The sequence below is a fragment of the Adelges cooleyi genome, unplaced genomic scaffold, assembly GCF_023614345.1.
Source record: "Adelges cooleyi isolate 19-005CV unplaced genomic scaffold, UGA_ACOO_1.1 ACOO_flye_CR_arks_rails_tigmint_CR_PRNA_55, whole genome shotgun sequence".
Lineage (NCBI taxonomy): Eukaryota > Metazoa > Arthropoda > Insecta > Hemiptera > Adelgidae > Adelges > Adelges cooleyi.
Genome location: NW_026096241.1, coordinates 211,891 through 227,365, shown reverse-complemented (window position 1 = coordinate 227,365; position 15,475 = coordinate 211,891). Strand labels below are relative to the sequence as shown.

The following is a 15,475-nucleotide window of genomic DNA, read 5'->3' as shown; positions in this document are numbered from 1 at the left end:
ACACCGTTAAAATGGTCAGGATTAAAGTTTAATATTTAAATTACATAATAATAATATATTGTCAACCCGCGAATTCACCCAATCGTGCGGCTAATATAATTTTTTAAACGATTATCGTGTGTCATCACAACAATAGCAATAACATCACTCCGGTCTTCCTAACCTCAAAAATGCCGGCGGCAGCCTTGTTGAAGACCGGGGGATGACACCACTCCTACCAAAAATCATGTTATTCCATGGTACATTTTTCCTAATCAACATTATTTTCCAGAGACCATTTTTTCTGTTAACCACTTGTTCAAAACTGGAAAAATAATAGTTTGGAAAAAGTGGTTATCGGGTCGTTACTTTTTACACTTACAACAATATTTCCCAATTTTAAAATATCCTATAGAAAATATATTCGTTGGGAAAAGTAGATGTAAGGCTTATGTATGTGTCTTTTGGATTTTTTCATACTTTGAACAATTAGGTAATTAGTGATATAACCTTTATAACAATTTATCTATTGTCGTTTATTCCATTTCAATAATTTCATTACTGGCTTCCTAACCTCAAAACTGCCGGCGGCGGCCATGTTGACCGGTCAGTTGTCGACATACCTTGTGTTTTTATTTTTTTTGCTTAACGTCCGTATCTAAAAATAGATCATTCCGTGTCAACGGGACTTTCCGTGCGTTATCATCCGAACAACAAACATCAAAGGGATTGTTATTTGCTTATAATCGTTGGATTTGACGGTTCAATTTTTTTTTTTAAATGGTAGTTCAACCGTAATTTACCTATGTAAATTCAATACTATCAAATGACCCGAGCCGTAATTGGTGACTGGTGTCGGTTTCGCGTTGGTATCTAATTTGTTAATAAAATAATATTTTCTAAGATATTTTGCTCTTGTGAAAAATAAACCGACCGGCATGACCGCAACAACCGCCTTTGAAGGAGGAGACCAAGTCACCCGGGACTTGCAAAAGCTGTGCTTAAAAGGCGGTGCCGTTGAATTCGTCACAGGATACGAGAATCCCGTTTCCTGGCACAGGAAGCACCACGTCCCCCGGGAACAGCTGTCTAAAGATGTGCTGTTCGACAACCTGGACATGAAATCCATGACGTTGGCACAGTATTACGGCAGAATACCCGAGTACATCAAATGGAAATTGTAAGTAAAAATTGTTCGTTAAAATTCAATGCGCCGTTGACAAAAATCCCCAAGACGGTCCGTGCTGTGTAACTGACCTGCCGCCCTACCCTTTTTTTTAAATATTTTCTAGCCCACAATTATAAAGGTTTTTTTTCACGTCTACTACAGTGAATCTTAAAATCACAAACACCCTTGGGTTCACCGTTTGAAATTGGCCGATGCAAGACGGCAGTACGGGTCACACGGCGCATATTGTTGTGTTGTAGTTGACGCTGCCATTCGATAATGTTTGCTCTTTACATTCGGTTGTAGAAATAGTTTGTACAATACACAATTAGCAGTGTTTCTGAAAATATTTATTTCCAATTCAAAATACCTATTACAATTAGGCAAAAAAAAAGTATAACAGTGTTCGATTAATATAAATCTGTTTTATTACACAAATGTTAACGATAAGTACTATTGTTATGAAATTTAGTGCTATAAAAAAAACAATCAAAATCACCATAAAAGTGGAGCACAAATGTATTTATTTTTAACAAATTTGCTTACAGGTTCAATTACAATCTAGTAATTTGTTACGAGTACATTAGAAGCAAAACCAAATTGAGCGAAGCGCTGAACATCTTGAAAGACATTAAACATATTTTGACTTCTATAAACGACAAGGATAAATTCTTACAATCCGTAAAAATTGCACTCGGTCATATCGCATACTCGCTGAAGGGTTACGTATTGAGTTTATGCAACGACAACAAAACGGTAGAAATTATTCAGTCGTTTACAAAAAAAAACTGTATTATTAACAGAGTTTTTTTTTTTAGGAATTGGAGAACTTCGAGTCGGTCAACGACATGGACAACGTCAACAAAGCGGCTTTGTTCGGCGTTCAGTCCGTGTTTTTCTACGAGTACGGTTTGCCCTATGTCCAAATATCGAGCGATTGTGCGTTAAAAGCCATATCTCTGAACGAGTCCGAAGCCGAGTGGCATTACTTGATGGCGCGAGTGTTGACCAATTATTATAGGCAGCGAGCGAACCAAGTATTCTGTTCCAAACGAGAAATCGAAGAATCCGAAATAGCCGTTCATCTCGGTAAAAAACCTCATCACAAGTTGCATTTGGTGTTGGTGTATCAGCGTATGTGCCGGACAGTACACGTTAACCCCGAAGCCCGGAAAGCGATTTCCAAAGAGACTTTCAAGTTGTTAAAGTGAGCTCGAACTCTAGTATAGAAGTTTTATAATTTTGTCGAATGTAAAACGTTTCATGACACCTTTCAGAGAAGTAATGAACGAAACCAACGACTTGTTTTTATTGAAAAACTGCTTGCTCAGTTTGTGCAAACTGCCTGCGAAAGAACAGAACAACATGACTGACATTTTGGAAAAACTTGTTGACAAACTAGAATCCAGTAACAACGGTTACATACACGGTGCTATTGGCCATTATTATTTGTTTATTAAAAAGGTAAACAATCAAATTGTATAAATATTTTTTTTTTTTAAATGGTATATTTACAAACTAAAACTCTATCATAAATAACACTTTATTTTGCGTTGAGAGAATTTAATTAACAACAAGTAACAAATTGAAAACTATTTAAATACATTTATAATTTCCACTCTAAACAGTAATTTTATTGAAATTCGACAAATGGAAATAATTATAGGACAAATTAGATTGTATTTAAGTAAAACTTTAAAAACAAGTTATTAACAAAAGGCAAAATGAAAATGTAGGTAATAAAATAATATAATTTATAGTGAAAAATTATATTCAAAGTTTTAAGCACAAAAAATAAATCAAACGTGGCCATTTTTTATTTAAATAACAAATACAAATTTTTAGGTAATTACAATTTATTCAAACTACATTTTAATTTGACAGTTTTAAATAACATGCTATTTTTTATTAACTTTTTAAAATAAAAACATATTTAGTCTTTATAATTTAAAAAAGGAGTTTAAATCACTTTTATTTATTATTTAAAATGTGTTTTTTATTATTTGAGTTTTAAATACATTTTTTTCTCTATAACTATTTAGTGTTAATTGAAAATGTATTTAAATCATTTTTTATTTGTTAGTAATTGTTAATTAAATTTTCTCAATTCAAAATAAAATATTATTTTTGATCTGAGTTTTTGTTGTAAATATAAAATAGTTTTTTTGAAATAATGTCAACGATTTAGTTTATTTATTTACCAAGCACAATATTTGTAATCAAAATTATTTATATTCATATAATATTAATATTAAACTTGGACTAGTATTTTATTCAACTTAATGTGTTCTTTTTGTTAATATTTACATGCATACTTTTTTTATGCGATTTTGATTACAAAGAAAAACTAAATAAATATATTATGGTTGTAGGTAAAATAATATTTTTATTTAGCCCAAGTAAATAAGAAATAATAAAATGTATATGATATTAACTTGGTCAGTTTTAGTATTTTATGAAACAAAACATTATTTTATAAGACAGTTTGTTTTAAATTACATTTTATAGAAAAGATATGATGTATTTCTAACGTAATTGAATTAATAAAATATACTACTTGAATCCTTAAGCAAACCAATGCTAATTACTTTGTATTTCAGGACTACGACAAAGCCAAAAGCCACCTGAAATTGGCCATGGACGTGAAGAGCTTTGGTTCGTCCATCGACTATGTGTATGCGTTGTTCAAAATCGATCCCGAGACGGCGCCCGTGGAAAAGATGATGTCGAAATTTTTAGACATATTTTCGCATCCGATTCAACAAGAAAAACTCTTGAGTCAAATCATATCCTATTTGATCATAACCAAAGACGACATCGTCAAATCCCTACCGTACATTTCGATGCTGTTCATCTACAAGGACGCAATGTGCTTACAAAGTCTAAAGGTAAAACCTAACACATCTGAATAATTATTTTTTACCCGATTACACGACGATTAATATTCGGCCCATTTTGCACAGACGCACGTTCCAAAATTTTCGTTAATGCCGCAAAAATACAATCTATTAGACGTCATTAAGGAAAGTCTGCTCAAAGCGCGGCTCGATGAATCTTTGTCTGCGGACGATGTGGACAACGTAAATATAGTGTTGACGAAACTGGATAAGTATGTTTTGTCGTTTAAACCGGAAATTTTTTTTAACTGCAAAAACAACAAAGGGAATTTCAATGAAAAAAATCTATTTCAATTCAATAACAAAAACGTGCGAGAGAAAAAAAGTGACGAAGACAATTGGAGAAAGTTAAAACCCGAAGAAACTTCGTCGTCGTCGTTTCCACAAATTGTTCACAATAAGAACAGACAACAAAGGTCTAATCGTGATAATATAATAATAATAATAATTCTGAGAGAAAGTCTAATTATTTGTATTCGAAATAATAGTTTTATTGTTATTGTTTAAAACTTTTTAATATTTAATTTAAATTTTTCTGAGATGAATATCGTTGTTACTTGTTCTTGTTATAGTTAATTGCTTAATACAATTAGTAAGTTTTAATAAATGTTATTATGTATATTATTATTAAAAAAAAAAAAATGTTGTACTATATACCCAAATTGGAGCCAAAAAAAGTATTGTTATTGTTTGTAGATTAGAAACAGTTAAAAAATTAAAACAATGTATAAGGTTATGCTGTATAATTAACATTGTTTAAAATTAAATTATAGGTTAGTTACCAATTTTCTTTTAAAACTTCATAGTTTTCATTAATTCATCTAAGAAATATAAAAGTTAAAAAAGGTATTTTTTTTTTTTGTACAAATAGTTTATTCAAAATAAAATCCCAAACAATTTTTTTATTCAATTATTTTGTGAAAAAAACTTAATTAAATTTTACAAATGACTAGTTAAGTTTTAATTACTTTTTTATATTTTATAAATCAAATTATAACCAATCGATAAATGGTTACATTTTATATTTTTAATAACATCGATTGTGATTACACTAAACCTGCATTTTTATTAATAAAAAAAAATTAAAACTTAGATTACCGTAACATCATTTAGTTAAAACACAAAATAATAATATTTGTAAAAGTATAAAAAATAACAAATTTAAAAGAATCTTGATTGAAACTTAGTGTAAAATATAATTTAAAAAATTAAATAAATCCGCGATTTTCAAAATCAATTAATGAAAAATATGTACAATACAAAATGATGTATCAATAATTAACTATAGGTATAATTTCAGATGGCGCCATAGATAATTTAAGATGCTTGGAACTGTGTTCGAAAGTTACACTGTTACAATTATTACAACTTATCAAAGATATTTCGGGAACATTCTTCAATTTTTGTTGGAAAATGTCATTGAAAAAATCTATGACAAAATGGGCAAACCTCTGGAAGTCCTTATCGTTGTTCTCTTTTTTCATTGTGATTAATGTACGATTCGTGTCAGTTTTTATTTTATGAGCGTTAAGTAGAAAATCGTCTTGGTCCTTGAAATTCAACAGCGTAACGTTCATTTTAAGACTATGGATCATATCGATCAAAACCAAACCGGTGGGGTTGCCCATGTACAATTTAACGATCAACAAGTGACTGTACCCTTCTTCCGTCGAACTCTGGATCAAACTGTGTTCGTTCACGAAGAAGCGACAGTGTACGGCCGAGTTGGGTATTATTTCGCACAAAACAGACAACAGACTTTGTGTCGATTCGCTAAGGCTTGATGACGATATCGAGGTCGTTATTTTCGTCCTAGCGCTCGTTTTAAAGAGATCCGTCAGAGACATGTTTGATTCGTCTGGATCGATTATAATTAGACTAGCGTCGCACTTGGAGTCGTTTCCAACGTTCAACGATTCGTCCAAGTTAATGATACTGTTGTTGGCCTGGAACAAAATAATATATAAATGTACCTATTTAGAAACGGACAATCTTTGCACGCACATTGACTGTCTCACGAGAACTGCCCAAGTACTTAAATAATATCGCTATAAACTAAATTATTTGTACATTACATTATAATATAATACACACCTTGATCGAATTTATAGTATCTTTCCAGCCGGGGTCGATTTGGAACTGCAGTTTGATCAATTGTGTTTCACAAACCTTAACGGCACAATACGGACACTTCAGCGATCTAAAAAAATGAAAAATTAATTAGTGTATAATCCTTTGCTTAATTAATACACAACCAATACGCTTTCATACCTACGTAAACAGAGCAGTATACACTTTGTATGGAACAAATGGCCACAAGGAGTAGCGTGAACGCTTTCCGGGTATATTCCCGTTAACATTGTGTTGCAAATACCGCAACAAAACATATTGATACTGAAAAAAAATAATTTTAATTACTACCTAATTTTCATTTGTGTGTGTGTAAAAAACAAATCAAGTTTGGTTAGTTTACGTTGCATAACAAAAATGCAAGTGTTTTAAGTAAAATGTAAAAAAAATAGATACAATTTTTTTATGTAAATTTTTAATCAAATGAAACTTGGAAATATGATCAAAATGAAAAAAGTCAAGTGTATATAAACACTCAGTTACACAGATACATAAATTTATTTTTAATCAAAACCGTAAATAAAAATACGTTCTTAACCGTATAACGTTTTGACAGGCAACGGCCGCACGACGTAACACAAATACGAGGTTAATGCACAACCAATATGTTAATTTTTTTATATTGTATATCTACTCAATGTTTCCTATTGGCTATATTGTATAATATTATGTATTGTCAAGTACAAGTCAAATTATATTCAACAAGGGGTGTTGGTATAAAACTACCGACACTTACTTGGGTACGGTGACGATTATTGGTGTAGTTAAAATTGTATGCACAAATGAAAAGTAACCCGATTGTGAAATATTTTCAAAAATATAATTTGTAAACCGCACAGTTTTTGTATTGAAAAAATATTGTAACGAAGCCGGTAGAAAATCGACTAATAACACTCATCGAAGGCAACAGCTGTAATTCCCAGCAGAATTTAAAAATATTATTACCTAATTAGAACTTGACCAATTACAACGGACATTAACAACACCACGATTGACCGGCCAAGCTTACTGGCTAAATAATCTTTGGCGAGAGCGACACAATAACAAGTAGATATTATATCACATTTAGAATATTATTATGACACACTATTGTCGACGTTAGGCCACAAAACCCGGTCAATAATTGGTTTATTATCAATATACTTTGTTTATTTTTAAAAATACACCGCCCCACCGCATTTATAGTCTTTTATACACCTCTTGTATGTGCCTAATTGGTATGACAAAAAACACAATAAACTGTTGACTTACACAAGCCGTTCCAGCTGGCAGTTGTTAAAAATATATTAAATGCAATAATAATAATAATAATAACACTGTAAGTAAAACAGCTATATAGTAGCAAAGTTCACCTACATCCGGTCGCCTCCAAAGTTGCTGGCATAAAAAATCCCAATTTGTGTCTTGTGATTTATAAAAGAAAAACTCCACATGAATCCCTAGGTTAGTTCTGAGAATTTAGTGGAAACAATGTATGGGTGATAAAAAACGATTTGAAATACAATAAAAATTATTATTCGAGAAGTATACAAAACACAGGAATGGGATACACGATACCTAGACTTAAAACAAAATGACCAAGTAAAAACACAAAAAAAATATTATCTAGATATATTTTTTATGTTTGCAATCTACATTATTATTTATTATAATAATTATCGACCACAAAAAATATGTTTTCAATTTTATAGTTAGGAATTTATATTCAGTTTTGAATTTTTAATAACTATTTTTTTTTTTATTTATAAACATATATCTACCAACTGCATCTACAAATGAGTGTATGCATATTTTATATGATTAGAATAACGGTTTTATGGGAAAAAATTGGTTTTAAACTCCAAAAACTAAGTATACAAACTGCTTATATAAGGACAAAATGTAAATGCCTCTATTTTTTAAAGGTTTAGGTAAGCATATTAATGGGAAAATTATGATAAAATATGATCAAGCAGCCAAATTTTTGAGACATTTTTTTAATTTTAAATAAGTTCTTTAGTGATGCATCCCATAAGCTAATAATAAAAAAATTGAAAATATTTTATACTTATCATAAAATCATAAAACTATCAAATGTAAATATTACCATAAGGAGTAACGACAAATAACTAATTTCTATAGCTCATAATACAATACTATTATATTCTATTATTTTGTGAAAAAAACTTAATTATATTTTACAAATGACTAGTTAAGTTTTAGTTACTTGTTTATATTTTTTAAATAAAATTATAACCAATTGGTAAATGGTTACATTTTATACTTGTAATAACATCGATTGTGATGACACTAAACCTGCATTTTTATTAATAAAACAAATTAAAACTTTAGATTACCGTAAAACATCATTTAGTTAAAACACAAAATAATAATATTTGTAAAAGTATAAATAATAAGAAATTTAAAAGAATCTTGATTGAAACTTGGTGTAAAATAAAATTAAAAAAATTAAATAAATCCGCGATTTCCAAAATCAATTAATGAAAAATATGTACAATAAAAAATGATGTATCAATAATTAAATATACGTATAATTTCAGATGGCACCATAGATAATTTGAAATGCTTGGAACCGTGTTCGAAAGTTACACTGTTACAATTATTACAACTTATCAAAGATATTTCAGGAACATTGTTCAATTTTAGATGGAAAATGTCATTAAAAAAATCTATGACAAATTGGCTCAACTTTTGGAAGTCTTTATTGTTGTTGTTGTTGTTTTTCGCTTCTCTTTTCATTGTGATTAATGTACGATTCGTGTCAGTTTTTATTTTATGAGCGTTAAGTAGAAAATCGTCTTGGTCCTTGAAATTCAACAGCGTAACATACATTTTGAGACTATGGATCAGATCGATCAAAACCAAACCGATGGGGTGGCACATGTACAATTTAACGATCAACAAGTGACTGTACCCTTCTTCCGTCGAACTCTGGATCAAACTGTGTTCGTTCACGAAGAAGCGACAGTGTACGGCCGAGTTGGGTATTATTTCGCACAAAACAGACAACAGACTTTGTGTCGATTCGCTAAGGCTTGATGACGATATCGAGGTCGTTATTTTCGTCCTAGCGCTCGTTTTAAAGAGATCCGTCAGAGACATGTTTGATTCGTCGGGATCGATTATCATCAGACTAGCGTCGCACTTGGAGTCGTTTCCAACGTTCAACGATTCGTCCAAGTTAATGATACTGTTGTTGGCCTGGAACAAAATAATATATAAATGTACCTATTTAGAAACGGACAATCTTTGCACGCACATTGACCGTCTCACGAGAACTGCCCAAGTACTTAAATAATATCGCTATATACTAAATTATTTGTACATTACATTATAATGTAATACACACCTTGATCGAATTTATAGTATCTTTCCAGCCGGGGTCGATTTGGAACTGCAGTTTGATCAATTGTGTTTCACAAACCATAACGGCACAATACGGACACTTCAGCGATCTAAAAAAATGAAAAATTAATTAGTGTATAATCCTTTGTTTAATTAATTAACAACCAATACGCTTTCATACCTTCGTAAACAGAGCAGTATGCACTTTGTATGGAACAAATGGCCACAAGGAGTAGCGTGAACGCTTTCCGGGTATATCCCGTAAAAATTGTGTTGCAAATACCGCAACAAAACATATTGATACTGAAAAAAACGAATTTTAATTACTACCTAATTTTCATTTGTGTGTGCGTGTGTAAAAAACTCGGTCAATAATTGGATTATTATCAATATACTTTGATTAGTTTATTTTTAAAAATAAACCGCCCCACCGCATTTATATAGTCTCTTAACACCTCTTGTGTGTAATTGGTATACCTACTTAATGTATAAAAAAAACACAATCAACCGTTAACTTACAAGCCGTTCCATCCGCATTCAACTGGTGTACACTGGCAGTTGTTAAAAATATATTAAATGCAATAATAATAAGTAATAACACAGTTTTCAATTTTATAGATTGGTATTTATATTCAGTAATCAGTTTTGAATTTTTACCAACTATTATTTTTTATTTATAAACACATCTACCAACTGCATCTACAAATGACAGTGTATACTTATTTTATATGACTAGAGTCTAGAATACCGGTTTAAGTGTAAAAATCAGTTTTAAACTCCTAAAACTAAGTGTACGAACTGCTTATATAAGAACAACATGTAAATGCCTCTATTTTTTAAGGGTTTAAATATACATATTAATGTACAAATAACGAAAAAATATGATCAAGCACCCAAATTTTCGAGACATTTTTAATTTAAAATAAGTTTTTTGGTTATAAATCCCATAAGCCAATAATATAAAAATTGAAAATATTTAATTGACAAATATTGTATACCTAATATAAAATCAAAAAACCATCAAACGTAAATTACCATAAGGAGTAACGACAATTAACTAATTTCTATAGCTCATATTATAATACATTTTTAATACAACTTTATTTGCTTGATAAAAAATAACAAAATCTAGACATTTTAGCCTTTTTCTAGTTGATACCTTTATATTTTATAGATTAGTGATACCATAATATCATACTAAACTTTACAAAATATATATTGTATAAAAAAAATAATTAATATTTTTCGATTGCACTGTACTCACATTCAATATGTATATTACTAAAATATTGAACTTATACTTTTTTCCTTTTCTTCGGACGACAATACAATTCAATTTTTGGGATGGATGGGTGTATTATAATACACGTTTATGGTAATATTATTATGCTTCATACGTTTAGTAATTTATTTTCCTTCGTTAGTAAAGTAGTTTTCATTGACATTTCGACCAGTAGCCAGTGGGCACTTGCCCAAAACTGCGACGGCAGTTTTTTTTTTAAACTCATTTTGGCGGCAAACACTGAACGGCGTCATGGAAGAAACGAACGCGTTAACACTGGTGGACCGGAGTTTTTTTTCTTCCATGACCGGGACGTCACGGCTCGCTGTCGGAGGCGGTGAACTAGCGCTGTCCAAAACTCCTAACCTCGAATTTGTTGCTTTGGGAAAACAAGATATAGTATTCTCTTTCTCAGCGACCGTAGGCTGCCTCGTGTTAGGATCACGTCGTGAATTGTGGTGAGTACATTTTATTCCAACAATTAATTTAATTTCAACTCAATTCAAACCCACGGTATTCTAAACACTTGTACGCTTTTAGTGTAAGTACACCATCGTTGGAGTCTGTGCCGTTTTGGATTTTCAAAATTTTCATTCGCACCGTGTCTGCGGTGTAGAGTGTCAACGTGCCACTAAATTCCTCGCCTTAAATGTCTCCTTCCGGTCCGAGAAAACCAATTTCCGTTTTCCGTTAACCTGAAAACCTGATAAACCGTGTTGAATTGTGAAAATTATTTTACCGTTTAACCAATAATATAATATTTTCATTGTGTTCATTTTGCAGCTAACGAAACGGCACGATGGGTAAAATAATGAAATCTGGTAAAATAGTGCTAGTGCTATCTGGCAGATACGCTGGCAGGAAGGCGGTAATAATGAAGACGTACGATGAAGGTACGTCGGAGAGACAGTATGGTCATGCGCTTGTAGCCGGTATAGACCGTTACCCTCGGAAAGTCACCAAACGCATGTCACAAGAAAAACTGAAAAAACGGTCCAAAATAAAACCTTTCCTCAAAGTAAGACGACATCACCTATTGAATTACAAACAATTTTCGTTTATTATTGCCAAAATCTGTTTTGGACTTTCTATTTGTTCGGTATACTTTCTTTTAGTAGTATCTGTAAATTTTTCATAACTGGCACGACGGTTGTAGTCGATTGTTTAGTGAATTTAGAATAATTGTGAAAACTGTTTACTAACTGCTCTTAAAATGTAATTGGTAATATTGTATTACCCGTTTACATTCTAATGTCTGTCCGTTAATGTATATTTAATTGTATCGATGAAGTAGTCTTGTTCAAATTTTTCATGGCTTGATTACATGTTTCATAGATTTCAGTTGATAGTAATAAAAAAGTGTACTTTTCCCCTTTTTTAAAAATACGTAGTTTTACTTAGGATGACAGTGTTGTGGTTTGAATATTTTGGCCCATTGTTTTTTGTTTTATACAAATTTCTTTAACCAATCATTCATCACTAAGTAGTATTTATATACCAGCCGCTTCTTTGTTGGTTATTTATTTTGATACTTAGTTGCAGAGAGAATTTGTTTGATTAATCCCATTTGACAAGGTGATGAATAGTGAAATCAATTTGTTTTTTAAAAATTTGAAATTTGCTTTAGTAGGTATTTAGTAAAAATAATGTTAAGATATTTCCTAAATGCAAATATCATATTTGGCTACAATTTATGTCACATATTTAGTAGTTCATATTTGTCTGTTTTATTTTTAGAATATTTTTATGGCTCGATTTCCTAGTTTTTGGCTATTCATGTTTAGGTTTAGAAAAATTGTTATTTTCTAAAGAAATGCTGTTTTCAAATAGATGAAATTTGTTTTTTTTTTAACGTACTTAAAATAACTAAAATTAATATTTTTATGTAATTTATCCAGTTAAACTATGTTGTGCAAAAATGAAAATAATATGTTGTACTGTGCTATTAAATTAGAAATAAACTAGTGACAATTAATTAATTCATACTTTTTTTTTAGGTGCTCAACTACAACCATCTTATGCCAACTAGATATTCCGTACAAGATGTGACCGTAGACAAGGTATCACCTAAAGATTTAAAAGATCCAATGATTAAAAAGAAATACCGTTTCCAAACCAGAGTTAAATTTGAAGAAAAGTAAGACCGCTTGTTATTTTATTACTAGTTAAATATAACATTAAATCTAGTTTAAAACAATTCGACTGATGAATGTTAATATATATATATATATTTATTTATTTATATTTATTAATTAAACAATATTGTAACTTCGGCAGTGCGATTTATAAAGTAATTACTGTAAAAAATGTAATTAAGCAATGAAAACAAAAATGGTAGGATTTTTTTATTTAAAATAATTTTTTATACTTGCCCGCATAATAGTTGACCTTGTAAATTTTTTGATTTTTATTTACTTAACCACCTATGCTAAAATTAACCCTCAAGCATAAAATAATGTTATATTGACGTCTCACTAAAATCTCAGATAAAATGTCCGCGTTCAAGTATTATTTTGAAAACACAAGAAAATTTTCAATTATATTATTAAAAAACCATAAATTCATGATTAAATCTCTTGCCTCTTAATTTTATATTTTTGAATTTTTACCAGCGTAATTGAAATCCTTTTTTAGTTAAGTACAATTTATTGTTAAATTATCTTTAGATCAAACATTTGCAAACCTGGGAATTTTTTAACATTTTGTTATAAATATTTGAATTACATTTTTAATTGACTGTCAAATAACCTGTTAAAATGAAATACTTCTTTGACATTTTCGTAGAAATAATTTATTTTATTTTAATCATATTTCTATTTTTATTAGAACTACAAATTGTCTAGTTGAAATTGAATTGTGTTTAAAATTGTTATATGGATATGTTTATTTTGTTTTGAAAATACTTTTGTATTTTAAATTAATTATATATTTAAATTTTTAACTAACACTTAAGTATTCAACTTTCCTGCGGCCAAATTTTTTTTGATAATACGTGAAGTCATGCGTTGTATAATTTACAACAGTATTTCAGATAGTGATAATTGTTGCTTGTTTTAAATAATAAACTTTATTTAGAAAATATTGCTAATATATTATTAAAATATCGGAAATATTTCCACAACGTAATATTTCTAAGGCATTTAATTTTGTGAAATAACACAACACAACTTAAACATCTTTGATATTATTTTGAAAATGCCAAACATATTTTTACTGGTTAGTAAATGGGCCACTATAATTATTAAGACTTAAAAACTTATTTTTTTTCCCCCATTTATGTTATCAATGGACGTATATGACAATTTTCTAATTGTTCGTAACAAAACAAACTAATAAATACCTTTTTTTTTTTAACGAAATTTTTTATAGAACTGCTGGCATTTTAAATTCTAGTTTTATTTTTATACGACTTATTCAACTATTTACAGTTAGTGGAAATTTGATATCGCACGTGTTCTGTCCAACTAAATTTATGCCGCCATCAACACAAATAAATTATGCATCAAATTGTTGTAATCGCATACATTTTTATTTTTTAATGGTCTAAGATAATTCCAAGGTTGTATAGAATAATTTTTATATTATGTACTATCGATATACGTCGACAAATAAAAATAAAGTACCGAAAACACATTCTCTTAAAGAAGTCTAATTTTGTTTATTTCATTTTTTCAAGCTTAGTGCTTGTATATTTCTTGAAAATTTATAGCTTAAACACTTTCTTTATTAAGGAAAACAAAAAAATAGTTCAAATTACTTTGACTATATTAAATTGCCACGTTGATTTGTGTAAATGTATTAATATTTTAATTTATTTTATATATTTTTAACAATGATATATGGCTAATAATTGCAACGAAAACTTAAAAACAGTCAATTAATCACAAATAATTGTGTGCACCTTTAACACTTAAAATACAATTTTAAGCACATGTCGCAATTGCAAAGGTTTTAATCTATATTAGTTACACATTACTATAAACAGATTCACATCAAAGCGTTTTATTTTAATTATTTACTTATTTAGACATTGATTATTTTTAATGCTTCAAAAGTTAATTATATTTAGTAACTATCCGATTAAAACGTTAGTAAATTACCAATTGAGTCATTAATTTGTTTGTTTAAAATTATCTAATTGTAACTATTTAGGTTTAGCTATTTATAGTAATCCATTAAAACGCTTAAAATAATATTCTCTACTTATATATAAATATATTTATTTAGTTATGTATATATTAACTTGATTAATTTAGTAAGAAGTATTTGATTTAAATACTATAATATTATACATAATCAATTTATGTGTTATAATAATTTTTGTTATATTATTAATTATTTTTTTATTTTTTACAGATTCAAGGCTGGAAAAAATAAATGGTTTTTCCAAAAACTGAGGTTCTAGTTTTCATTATGTAAGATTTATCTTTTTATTGGATAATAAAAAAAAAAAACCCAAATCCGTTTTTGTTTTTATTTTGTTTCTTTAATAGTAGTATTATTATATAAGTGATAATTTTCCTATTTATAGCCGTTCTCGACGGTTTAGCTTAAAAAAAACAAATGTCTCTGTTTAGTTTAACAATGTTAATACTACATTTTAAGTTTGGGGTTTATTAATATTCAGAGTGTTAAGTCAAACTGGTGAGAAAGGCTATTTGGTCAGCATATTCC

General features: G+C 29.4%; 4 protein-coding genes across 7 annotated transcripts; 2 read left to right on the top strand and 2 right to left on the bottom strand.

Annotated features, from left to right (window-relative positions):
- The first annotated feature begins 682 nt into the window (after window positions 1–682).
- On the top strand, window positions 683–4,611 carry LOC126842576 (uncharacterized). The gene is made up of 6 exons (XM_050579614.1): window positions 683–1,159; window positions 1,696–1,903; window positions 1,966–2,354; window positions 2,425–2,611; window positions 3,748–4,035; window positions 4,111–4,611. Exons 1-6 carry the CDS (start codon window positions 918–920, stop codon window positions 4,549–4,551), a joined length of 1,755 nt encoding a protein of 584 aa, XP_050435571.1. The 5' UTR covers window positions 683–917; the 3' UTR covers window positions 4,552–4,611.
- Window positions 4,612–5,225: 614 nt separating this feature from the next.
- LOC126842571 (uncharacterized) lies at window positions 5,226–7,224 on the bottom strand. 2 transcript variants are annotated; one of them, XM_050579610.1, is made up of 4 exons: window positions 6,911–7,224; window positions 6,316–6,438; window positions 6,139–6,244; window positions 5,226–5,990 (listed from the first exon to the last, which is right to left on the bottom strand). In XM_050579610.1, exons 2-4 carry the CDS (start codon window positions 6,429–6,431, stop codon window positions 5,316–5,318), a joined length of 897 nt encoding a protein of 298 aa, XP_050435567.1. In that variant the 5' UTR covers window positions 6,432–6,438; window positions 6,911–7,224; the 3' UTR covers window positions 5,226–5,315. The 2 variants fall into 2 exon arrangements, with proteins under 2 accessions (XP_050435567.1, XP_050435566.1); XM_050579609.1 differs by having other exon boundaries at window positions 7,120–7,202.
- A 1,371-nt stretch (window positions 7,225–8,595) lies between these two features.
- LOC126842570 (uncharacterized) lies at window positions 8,596–10,122 on the bottom strand. 2 transcript variants are annotated; one of them, XM_050579607.1, is made up of 4 exons: window positions 10,039–10,122; window positions 9,701–9,822; window positions 9,524–9,629; window positions 8,596–9,375 (listed from the first exon to the last, which is right to left on the bottom strand). In XM_050579607.1, exons 1-4 carry the CDS (start codon window positions 10,054–10,056, stop codon window positions 8,686–8,688), a joined length of 936 nt encoding a protein of 311 aa, XP_050435564.1. In that variant the 5' UTR covers window positions 10,057–10,122; the 3' UTR covers window positions 8,596–8,685. The 2 variants fall into 2 exon arrangements, with proteins under 2 accessions (XP_050435564.1, XP_050435565.1); XM_050579608.1 differs by having other exon boundaries at window positions 10,001–10,061.
- Window positions 10,123–11,136: 1,014 nt separating this feature from the next.
- LOC126842549 (60S ribosomal protein L27) lies at window positions 11,137–15,261 on the top strand. 2 transcript variants are annotated; one of them, XM_050579565.1, is made up of 4 exons: window positions 11,137–11,259; window positions 11,585–11,819; window positions 12,799–12,938; window positions 15,158–15,261. In XM_050579565.1, the coding sequence occupies exons 2-4, from the start codon at window positions 11,601–11,603 to the stop codon at window positions 15,204–15,206; spliced, it is 408 nt and encodes a 135-aa protein (XP_050435522.1). In that variant the 5' UTR covers window positions 11,137–11,259; window positions 11,585–11,600; the 3' UTR covers window positions 15,207–15,261. The 2 variants fall into 2 exon arrangements, with proteins under 2 accessions (XP_050435522.1, XP_050435521.1); XM_050579564.1 differs by having other exon boundaries at window positions 11,210–11,342.
- Window positions 15,262–15,475: the final 214 nt, after the last annotated feature.

Excerpts from the sequence above, each read along its gene's own strand:
- LOC126842576 (XM_050579614.1), top strand. The coding sequence starts at position 918 with ATGACCGCAACAACCGCCTTTGAAGGAGGAGACCAAGTCACCCGGGAC. Across the intron at positions 1,160-1,695 it reads GAGTACATCAAATGGAAATT|GTTCAATTACAATCTAGTAA; the intron begins GTAAGTAAAAAT and ends ATTTGCTTACAG. Across the intron at positions 2,612-3,747 it reads ATTATTTGTTTATTAAAAAG|GACTACGACAAAGCCAAAAG; the intron begins GTAAACAATCAA and ends TTTGTATTTCAG.
- LOC126842571 (XM_050579609.1), bottom strand. The coding sequence starts at position 7,151 with ATGTCCGTTGTAATTGGTCAAGTTCTAATTAG. Across the intron at positions 6,245-6,315 it reads ATACTGCTCTGTTTACGTAG|ATCGCTGAAGTGTCCGTATT; the intron begins GTATGAAAGCGT and ends TCATTTTTTTAG. Across the intron at positions 5,991-6,138 it reads ATACTATAAATTCGATCAAG|GCCAACAACAGTATCATTAA; the intron begins GTGTGTATTATA and ends ATTTTGTTCCAG.
- LOC126842570 (XM_050579607.1), bottom strand. Across the intron at positions 9,630-9,700 it reads ATACTGCTCTGTTTACGAAG|ATCGCTGAAGTGTCCGTATT; the intron begins GTATGAAAGCGT and ends TCATTTTTTTAG. Across the intron at positions 9,376-9,523 it reads ATACTATAAATTCGATCAAG|GCCAACAACAGTATCATTAA; the intron begins GTGTGTATTACA and ends ATTTTGTTCCAG.
- LOC126842549 (XM_050579565.1), top strand. The coding sequence starts at position 11,601 with ATGGGTAAAATAATGAAATCTGGTAAAATAGTGCTAGTGCTATCTGGC. Across the intron at positions 11,820-12,798 it reads AAATAAAACCTTTCCTCAAA|GTGCTCAACTACAACCATCT; the intron begins GTAAGACGACAT and ends CTTTTTTTTTAG. Across the intron at positions 12,939-15,157 it reads AGAGTTAAATTTGAAGAAAA|ATTCAAGGCTGGAAAAAATA; the intron begins GTAAGACCGCTT and ends TATTTTTTACAG.